The following is a 9,740-nucleotide window of genomic DNA, read 5'->3' on the forward strand; positions in this document are numbered from 1 at the left end:
TATATATTATATATATATGAAACACGCTTATTTATTTATTAACTTATTTATTACCTATTTATTTATGTCTTTTCCTGTGTCTGTGTTCTCACCCTCTTGCTACTGTGACAGTGAAATTTCCCAAATATGGGATGAATAAAGTTATCTAATCAAATCAAGAGGGTCAACAGAAACTTCTAGAAGAAGCTGGGTAAATTTTAAATCCTGCCACACTGTCCATCTTTTTGACAAATGACCTCTGGAGACTATCCAGCCCAATTTCATCAGTGTCTTCAAAATCTGTTGAGTTTGCCACACTTCATTGAAAACAATAGTATCTTTAGTATGACTGAGTGTGAGCGTGAATGGTTGTTTGTTTCCTTGTGCCCTGTGATTGGCTGGCCACCAATTCAGGGTGTCCCCCGCCTCTGGCCCAAAGTCCGCTGGGATAAGCTCCAGCACCCCCCGCGACCCTAGTGAGGATAATGCGTTCAGAAAATGACCTGTATATTGCAATTTAGTACTGCGAATGTAGTTAAGGTCCTATCCTACAGGGGGCGGTAAGTTATAAAGAGGCCACTTCATACATGGTTAGTAGAAGAAACACTTCCACAGCTTTTCTAGGAAGCTACTCCAGCGGACCTGCTAGGTTTTCGTCACCCCAAATTTCGTAAGCCGATAAATCTAGTCCGTCAAGAAAAAACATCACATTTTCAAAACCCATCAAAAGCCACACTTGGTATGTTTTTGATCGAGCTGCATTCCACGGCTGTCATTTTTCTAAAACGTTGCATTTGACAGCGTCATTCTACAAACCACTGAGAAATCCGACCTGAGTGAATGTCATACGGATTACTAATGTATTTCTATACTTAACTATGTAGTGATATATTGTTTGTTTTCATTTTCCCTTGACAAGTGTCAGTCATTTTAGACAAGTCGAGCTCACCTTGTTAGCCTCGCCTTCTCTCGGCTATTTTTTATAGCGTTCCGCTACACTCACATTTCTGATTTATTTTACCTGCTTGTTCATACAAACACAAGAGGAGACTTTGTTGATGTTTTTACGATTGTCCACGCCCGGTCAAAGTCCAATTTTAACTATAATAGGTTTCTACTCACTAAGTGTCTTTGCAGGGATGTAAAATTGAATCTTAAGCAAACAATATTTCATGTCCGTGTTTTGCATTTTTACTCCTTCCCTGTCAAATTGAAGGGTTAAATGAATTGAGCCAATGGCACTGAAACATGGTCATTTACTGCCACCAACTATTGTTTAAATTGATGCTAGTCAATAAGTTATGGTGGTCTAACATGCCCAATGTCTAATTGTATCCCCTTTAATTCAGCAAATGTAATTTTTGCAATAACATTTCCAAATCAGGTTTATGTCGCCCGATTTGACGACACATCCTATTTACTGTATCAAAAGGTCTAATTCTCATCTCTTGGATCTTGCAGTTTCCCAGGTTCCACAGCTAGTGGTGTCACAGTCATCCGATAGAGTGACACCCAAGTAAATTATGTGCTGCAGCTGAAGATGGGTGGTAGCGGCTCCAAATCCAAAGGATTTTGGCCTTTCTCTGGCTCAGGCAGTAGCGACGACCAAGCCAAAGATGGAAATGAGCAGACAATGGCTAGAGCGCGTAGTTTTCCAGGCGCAACACCATTTGTGTTTACCAGGAGAAGGTAAGTGTATATTACATATTACTACATGTCCTCACGTGGGCGGCCCGGCGGATGAGTGGTTAGCGCGCCCGCCTCACAGTGGGGGGGACCTGGGTTCAAATCCAGGTCGGTCCACCTGTGTGGAGTTTGCATGTTCTCCCCGGGCCTGCGTGGGTTTTTTCCGGGTACTCCGGTTTCCTCCCACATTCCAAAGACATGCATGGTAGGCTGCTGATTGGACACTCTAAATTGCCCCTAGGTATGAGTGTGAGCGTGAACGGTTGTTAGTCTCCTTGTGCCCTGCGATTGGCTGGCCACCAATCCAGCGTGTGTCCCGCCTCTGGTCCGAAGTCAGCTGGGATAGGCTACAGGCCCCCCCGCAACCCTAATGAGGATAAAGCGGTTCAGAAAATGGGATGAGAGATGTCCTCACGTCGCAAAAATGCACCAAGGAACCTGGGCTTCACTGTTTTCATCTTAAAAGCACTATACTACATTTATATCCGTGTATTTGTTTGTTCAGAAATCATTCTCACACAAATGTGGTCGATTTCAGCTGGTGATGTTTGCAAAACAGGCCAGGGCAGGGATGGTGAAAAAATTAGACACAAAGAGCCAACATTGTAAACTGTAACAGTCAAAGAGCCACACCTTACGTAAGGAGCAGCATAAAAATCCAATCTACCAAATGATTTTTTAAATATTATTTATTTTTAAAGGGCTGCGATGAGTTTGAGTGTGTTTTAAGAGAGAATAAAAATGAGAGAAACATGAAACGAGGGAAAGAGCCACATTCATTTTGGCCGGGAGCCATAGGCGGCTCGAGAGCTGCTTGTTCGCCTTGTCATGTCTCATGTACAAATTTGTAAGCTTTTCCCAAGTCTTAGAATCCCTTATTTTATAAGCCACTCTAATAGCCTTTTATTTGCAGACATTTTGCTTTTCAACAAAGTAGTTTGCTTTATATATAGCAATGGGGGGGCTCGAGGTGGCATCTATTTCGGTCCACACAGTGGGGCAAAAAAAGTATTTACTCAGCCACTTATAGTGTGCATTCTCCCACACAAGTATTACAAAATCTCTTAACATATTAAGATGATTTGATTCGATTTAAGGCCATTTGGTATCAAACTAACTTGGTCAAGCTTGTTTTCCACATCACAATGTCATTATTGAATAGCTTCTCTTAAAAGCCAGCTTTTGTTGTTCTCCAAGTCTGTGGACTCTTCCCTGTGTACTTGGCAATCATTTTTAATAATGCTAAGGAAAGCTTCAGACCCCCAGTCAATTTGATTTTAAACTCAGGTGGATTATCTTCCTTGCTCAGGCCTTGCTTTGCTTTCGCCTGCACGTCACATGAATGATATACATATCTTAACCAGAAAATTGGACTCGATTCGTGGGAACTCTGTGATGACTTGTAACTCAACTGGGACTTGAATAAAAATATCACTGGCTCGAGCTACACTTGCCAGGACTGGGAGGATGTGAGTCTTGACTCGACTCTGGAGGCATTGACTTAAGACTTGACTTGACTCGCAAGGCAATGACTTGATTATGAATAAGACTCCATGTGAAGTTTGAAACATTCACATAATTGGCACGTTGCAGTTCCCACCAGCGTCTCATCACCACTGCTTACAAATCTTTGGAGGTTAATTTTTTGACAAGGGAAAGATTTTGATTTAATATTTGCTTTACGAATATATTTTCTGATCTTTTTACTTTAGATCACATGTGTCAAAGTGGCGGCCCGGGGGCCAAATCTGGCCCGCCGCATCTTTTTGTGTGGCCCGGGAAAGTAAATCATGAGTGCCGACTTTCTGTTTTAGGATCAAATTAAAATGAAGAGTATAGCTGTATATTACATTTCCTGATTTTCCCCCTTTTAAATCAATAATTGTAATTTTTAATCCATTTTTTCTGTGTTTTTAGTTCAAAAATCATTTTATAAAATCTAAAAAAAAAATATATAAAAAAAGCTAAAATAAACATTGTTTTAGATCTATAAAAAAATGAATATTCAGGGCTTTTAATCCATCTATTTAAAAAAAGTCTAAATATTATATTTAAAATGGTCCGGCCCACTTGAAATCAAGTTGACGTTAAAGTGGCCCGCGAACCAACCCGAGTCTGACACCCCTGCTTTAGATTAAGGGACAATGGGGGTCGTTATTACACTGTTATAAAATGACCACCAGAGTGCAGTGTTTTTTTTAAACCAGAATTGAAACATCAAGAAATGTGCTAACAACAAAACTAGTTGTACACATTGTTTTTAATGTAGAGTCACACATCACTATGACTGAAGAGGCAATTACCGTATTTTCCGGACTATAAGACTTTTTCATAGTTTGGCTCGGCCTGCGGCAAATACGTGCGTCTTGTGTTATTTTTTTCCCCTCTTACCAAAAGCCTGTTAAGTTTTTTTTGAAGGATGTGATTCTCTGAAAAGTTGTTAATCAATGCCTATTTAGGCATTTGTTCTCTATTTTATTATTGTCAATTAAACGCATGCTTGGTTTCTGATAAAATATAAAATTGCTCTCCCAAAAATTCAACTTCTCATTCTTTGGCTGGTGCGACTTAGTATATAGTCCAAAAATTACAATACATGACTCGATACGACAATTTTCTGTCAACTTATCTTGACAAACTTGTGAGACTCCACTTGACTAGCCCAAAACACGAAAGACAGACTCGGAGCCAATGACTTGCAACTCACTTGTGACCCGATTTAAAGGGACTCGTGCAATTGTCTTAAAATGTAAGAAGTGGAAGAAGTCAAAATGCATCTCCAAACTCCACTACTGCTGTAAGTTTTGTTGCGACCCGGTAGATAATAAAGCGTGGAAAACCGTTCACAGATGCCGAAGGGGCACCGTTATGCATGTTCCATTTTGTTATGGTTTTGTCATATCCTCAAAATGAAAATGACATCGAAAATCAGAATTCTTTAATTTCATCAAAGCATAATTAATTAATATTGTAATGAAGTTAAACTCGACGTGGCATCGTACAACAGAGCAGTCACATGGTGCGTCATTCTCTGCAGATGGCACTGTAGGGAAAATAAACATTTATTAATCACGAATGCTCATGATGTATTTGTAGTCATTTTGATAGTAGCCTAATATAGATACATACAGCATGTGTTGCCTTCATTATAAGGGTTTAATTTTTGTTATGGCTCCAGGCATGGTTTGTTTGTTTCGTGCAATATGGCTCAACATTTTGGGTTGCCAAACCCTTCAAATTTGCTGATGATTAACAATAACTTTTTTTTTTGCTGCAGCTCTTTGTTTTTGGATGAGGATGGCGACCTGGCCCACGAGTTCTATGAAGAAACTATCGTGACGAAGAATGGACGTAAAAAAGCCAAACTGAGGAAGATTAACAAAAACTTGACACCTCAGGTGAGGAGGTTGGTTGTTGAAATTATGAATTGGATTTTGACAAAATTTCCTTGATCTCATACCTGTCAACGTATACGGTTTTCCCGTATTTTATACATTTTTTTGATCATTTCACGTTGTGTATGCCGTATAACAACTTTTGTCCGGGAATGTTTTTAGTACGTTTTTTTTTTTGTAAAACCGAGCTCTGCCCTGTGCTCGTAGATATATTTTATACACGAAAGAGATGCGGCAAGATCTCAAATGTTTTCTCGTATCTAGGGCGAATTATTCGATCAAAATTTTCATCGTATTTCGAACATCTCGTAGGTAGAGCTGCTCGTAGGTCGAGGTACCACTGTATTCCTCACAACAGTTCCGTCTTTACAGGCCCTCTTTAAAAAAATAAAATGTCTTTATTCCATGTGGACATTGCCTAGTTTATCATGTGATGTGGGGTGTATTCACAATTCATTTTCTTCCTCAATCTGCTTAATTAGCTGTTCGGGGCGATGACGGCAAATGTTGAAGCAGGTCATGAATTGTCATCGTAAGGGTGTGGTAAATAAGAGGTTTGGCTGAGCTATTGGTATCTAAATAGCTAGGCTAGGCCACACAAGAAGGAAAGAGCAAGTCAGATGATCACTGCTGTCTACAGCCAAGTAGTTTCATTCATGTTAAGATCACACACTCTTTGTCTGTTGCAGGGAATCATAAAGCTGGACCTCCCTTGCATCCATGTAGATTTCCCAGTCGTCCTTTGCGAAGTGTGATGACATCCTCGAAGCGTCGCTAGACAAAAACGCTGTCAGTTCCGTCCTGTGGTTTTGCCCTGCAACTTGGAGACCAGAAACATTTAGCTAATACACCACGCATCTCATGATATATTGGAAATACACCTTGTGGTCAAGATGATGTCCTGTGAGATGAGCCTCTGCATATGACGTTGTCAGCAAAGTGTTCTCGATCGCCAGGCGAGGGCTTAGGATGGTGCCAAGTCGGGAAAACATTCTCGGTTTACATGGTGTGTATGCATGTAAGTGTGCTGTCGCGGACATGGGATGGTTTATAGTCCGGATTTGATTGCGCCACTTTTTTTTTTTTTTAAGTTTGGTTTGTGAACTCTTAAAGGGAATGATTTCCATCTCTTTCCCACATGTATTATCTAGAGAAGGAACGTAGTTGCAAAGTTAAACATTTGTTTATTGTTTCTTTTCTAATTTTACTATGCATGGGGAGAAAATCAGATGTTTGCTCATAATAATGAAGGGAGTTGACAATCAGTAGCCCTCCATTTACACTCAAATGCTTCATTGATTTTGGTCTGTCACGTAGGAGTGAGAACACTAGTACAGATGTCCGCTATAGGATCCGAGTGTGGCTTTGCTGCTTCTGTATACAATATTTCACCTTTAATTTATTATTACTGTTTTGCTTTTTTTTTTTTTAAATAAATACACTATAAATGTCTTTTTCTTAGGCTTTTTAAAATAATTATTCTTTATTTTGCTGGCTACCGAGATCAGATAGAGTAAACGGGTAACATTTTAATAGTTGCCATGAATTGAGAAAACTTTTAGTGTATTTATTCAAGCATTTTATTTCTGTTCCTCAGTAAGTTTAGCTTTAATCAGAGCTGCCAACCTCCGTTGACCCCATTTTAGGAGTACTCTTGTCCCATTTACGGAGGTTTTCGGGAGTAAATGCGATTCACGTAAAGTCGATATGAAATGTAAAAAAAAAATAATGTAGAAGAATGTAAATCAAACTGTTATTGTCTTGTTTTTACATTAATTGAAATATTGTGTTTTTGCAAACCATTGAAAAAGTGCAGCATCATTAATTTAAAAAAAAAAGGATAAAAAGTGAACAAAGTATTGGCAAAGTCAAATTTCTACAACATTAACATATGTTTTTCAGCTGGTCCCTTACCCACACTTGCTTTTTGCGCAATTTGCAAATGACGGTCCTTTTGGAGACGGCTTCAACATGGGATATTTCGTCGAATAAGAACCAATAAACTTCTGCGAGTGTCAGGGTTTCTAAGAAGTTTCCTCCAGGTTGCCATCCATTTTGTTTCAAAACAAAAGATTAGTGGTTTAGTCAGCCTTAATAATACTTCCCGTATGAAAAAAACGAAAATATTAAAGCGATAGAGGCTACCTTTGCAATCGATTCCGAATCAATTGCCACGCTGAAGTCGCACAAGACGAATCATTTGTCAGAACTTATAATTCGGATGATTCACAATGCACTCGTGTTACCGAATTCTTACGGTTTACAGTGCAGTTGAATCAAATGCGGAAGTAAGATGCGGTAGCCGTAGCGATGGTGTGAATTTCGAGGAATTTAAATTGGAAATTTGGTACTTTTCCGAAATGGTTACTTTAAAAAAATGAATTGACAATTTTTTGGGGGATTCCCGTAGTTTAGTCCCGGAGTTTGCGGAAATTCCGGAGTAGTTGGCAGCTCTGGCTTTAATTTTACTCTTAATGTCTTCATGATTCTTTGTGTAGCCTGCAAAATAACAGCCTTACAAGTGTCTTATTGAGAGTAATCTAATGTAAACAACATGAAATGGAACCACAACCAAATCCCATGTTCTTGACCTCCACTGATGATCAAAATCTGATCCACCTGCAAAGGAAATTGCAAAGGAAAGCGATTTTCTTAAGACCAGGGTTGTGTAACTGCCAAAGGAAAGGAAGGAAGAGATCCATGAAGCTCCTCAATGTTGTTTCCATGGGAAAAAATGTTTGTCGCAAAGCTTTTCAATATTGTTAACTTTAAAGGATAAAGAGGTGCATATGGGCTATGCTGAAATCTAGTCCCATTTTATTGCCTCTTCAAAATGGCTCATCGTGTTTAACTTGCATGCAAGTGTCTGCATAAACGGAAATGGCAAATTAGTGCTGGCCGGTTAACTGTCCAGTAATCACAATTGACATTAATGCTTTGCTTATCATATGTACAACCAGTTTCTTTATTGGTTGGATTTAAAATGTCTGTGGGTTAAGGATGAAAAATAGCATTTAGAAAAGCAACAAAAACATATTGTGAATACTAAAATCTCCTCTGGTATGAGGTTGAATAGTAGTTTGTTTCACTGTCCTGTGGTTGGCTGGTAACCAATTCAGGGCGTCTCCTGCCAACTGTCCAAAGTTGGCTGAGATAGGCTCCAGCACCCCTGTGACCCTTTTAATAATCAGAAAGCGGAAAATGAATGATTCCAAAAGCAGATGGTTCCCAACTGGCGAAACCTTTCGAGTCATATTGTGAGGACTCAACTTTCAACTTAGCACCTTCTCCTTGAACTTTTCATAATGTTTGTCTTTCTGATTCTTCTTGGCAAAGTCCAATAGAGGTGGAGTCTATTGCATGATTATTTAAAAACGGCAAGAGGTTATTACAACTTGGACTCAATTCTATCCTTCAGTGGTGAAGACCATAGTGATTAGAAGAACTGCTCCAAAGTTTGCATTATTATTGCACCTTTTCTGGCTGGGAGGTAAGCATTTATTATATACTTTTCCCCCATACAATTACATGTTTAGATTTATATTATCCCAAAAATCTGATCTGGTTCTTTTTAAATTCATATGCATCATTCGTTTTGATTTCACATAAAAGATGTGTATTAAATAGATCTAAGAATTGATCAAATTGCTTTTTATTCATTCATTCATCTTCTGCACTGCTTTTTTTTAACGTTACATATCAAATGTTTTATTTTAAGCATTAAGGATATTTTGATTACATGGGGCAAAATAAAGATTATTCATAATCTTAGATTATTGATAGAATAATAGAAAAATAGTTGTGTACTCTTCAGGTCAATGATAAGTGAAGTATTTTTCATGTTATTCGACTCAAATACGTTCACATTTAAATACAGATGAAAATCGCAATGGATATTAAATTATACATATAAAAAATAATTTAAAAAAATATTAACAGCTGTTCGATATTATTTTTTTCCGTGCCCGGAAGTTGTTTCTGCGGACACCAGCAATTTGGGAAGATCCCATTAAATTTATTTTTAGGGGAGTCTTGGAGACCCGTAGTATCAATAGTTGGACAAATGTTGTTTTATCTGATTGCAAAAAATACATTTAATAGAGGAATTATGTAAAAATAAAAGATATTAGAATAAAGTGTTAGCGTTCTACATGGAGCGAAAAAAACAAAATTATTTTCAATAATCAACTTGGAAATCCCTTTGGTACCAAAAATGGAATGTCTTTTCATGAACAACGCCGTCGTTGCCGTAGAGATTATATGTACAACGCTAGATGTAAGATACATTTGGCAGCGTAAGAAGGGACTGCCATCTTGAACTTCTCTGTGCCTCGATTGTAGATGGCCTAAATTGAGACATTTTCTCCAATCGAATATGCCAATGGTTGAGGCTGCATATATTATTATTATATTTATTATATTGGCAATCCAGGCTGTTTGAAAATGAGTTGAAAATTTAACCATTAGCTGTTTCAAAGTACATTCTTCTCAAACATGCTTCAGAATGTTGTTTTCCATCGTGTATTTTTTTTTAACTTCTCTACCAAATATAGATGACATGAAACCTCAAAATAAAAACCTGGAGGTATTTACAACACGTGTCCAAGCTGGAGCTTTCTACTGGGTTCTTTGGCCCCGACGCAAAATGTCGGATATATGACGACGCCCGTTTCCGTTGGT

At 38.3% G+C, this 9,740-nt stretch overlaps 1 protein-coding gene across 1 annotated transcript; it reads left to right on the top strand.

The window, feature by feature from the left end:
- Nucleotides 1-563: 563 nt before the first annotated feature.
- Nucleotides 564-6,512, top strand: tusc2b (tumor suppressor 2, mitochondrial calcium regulator b). Its single transcript, XM_077603907.1, has 4 exons — nucleotides 564-718; nucleotides 1,441-1,668; nucleotides 4,943-5,063; nucleotides 5,750-6,512. The coding sequence occupies exons 2-4, from the start codon at nucleotides 1,520-1,522 to the stop codon at nucleotides 5,813-5,815; spliced, it is 336 nt and encodes a 111-aa protein (XP_077460033.1). The 5' UTR covers nucleotides 564-718; nucleotides 1,441-1,519; the 3' UTR covers nucleotides 5,816-6,512.
- The last annotated feature ends 3,228 nt before the right edge of the window (nucleotides 6,513-9,740 follow it).

The sequence above is a fragment of the Stigmatopora argus genome, chromosome 6 (assembly GCF_051989625.1).
Source record: "Stigmatopora argus isolate UIUO_Sarg chromosome 6, RoL_Sarg_1.0, whole genome shotgun sequence".
Lineage (NCBI taxonomy): Eukaryota > Metazoa > Chordata > Actinopteri > Syngnathiformes > Syngnathidae > Stigmatopora > Stigmatopora argus.

What these genes read in the sequence shown, in the direction of transcription:
- tusc2b (XM_077603907.1), top strand. Translation starts at nt 1,520, where the DNA reads ATGGGTGGTAGCGGCTCCAAATCCAAAGGATTTTGGCCTTTCTCTGGC. An exon ending in TTTGTGTTTACCAGGAGAAG is followed by an intron (nt 1,669 to 4,942) that starts GTAAGTGTATAT and finishes TTTTTGCTGCAG; the next exon opens with CTCTTTGTTTTTGGATGAGG. An exon ending in ACAAAAACTTGACACCTCAG is followed by an intron (nt 5,064 to 5,749) that starts GTGAGGAGGTTG and finishes TGTCTGTTGCAG; the next exon opens with GGAATCATAAAGCTGGACCT.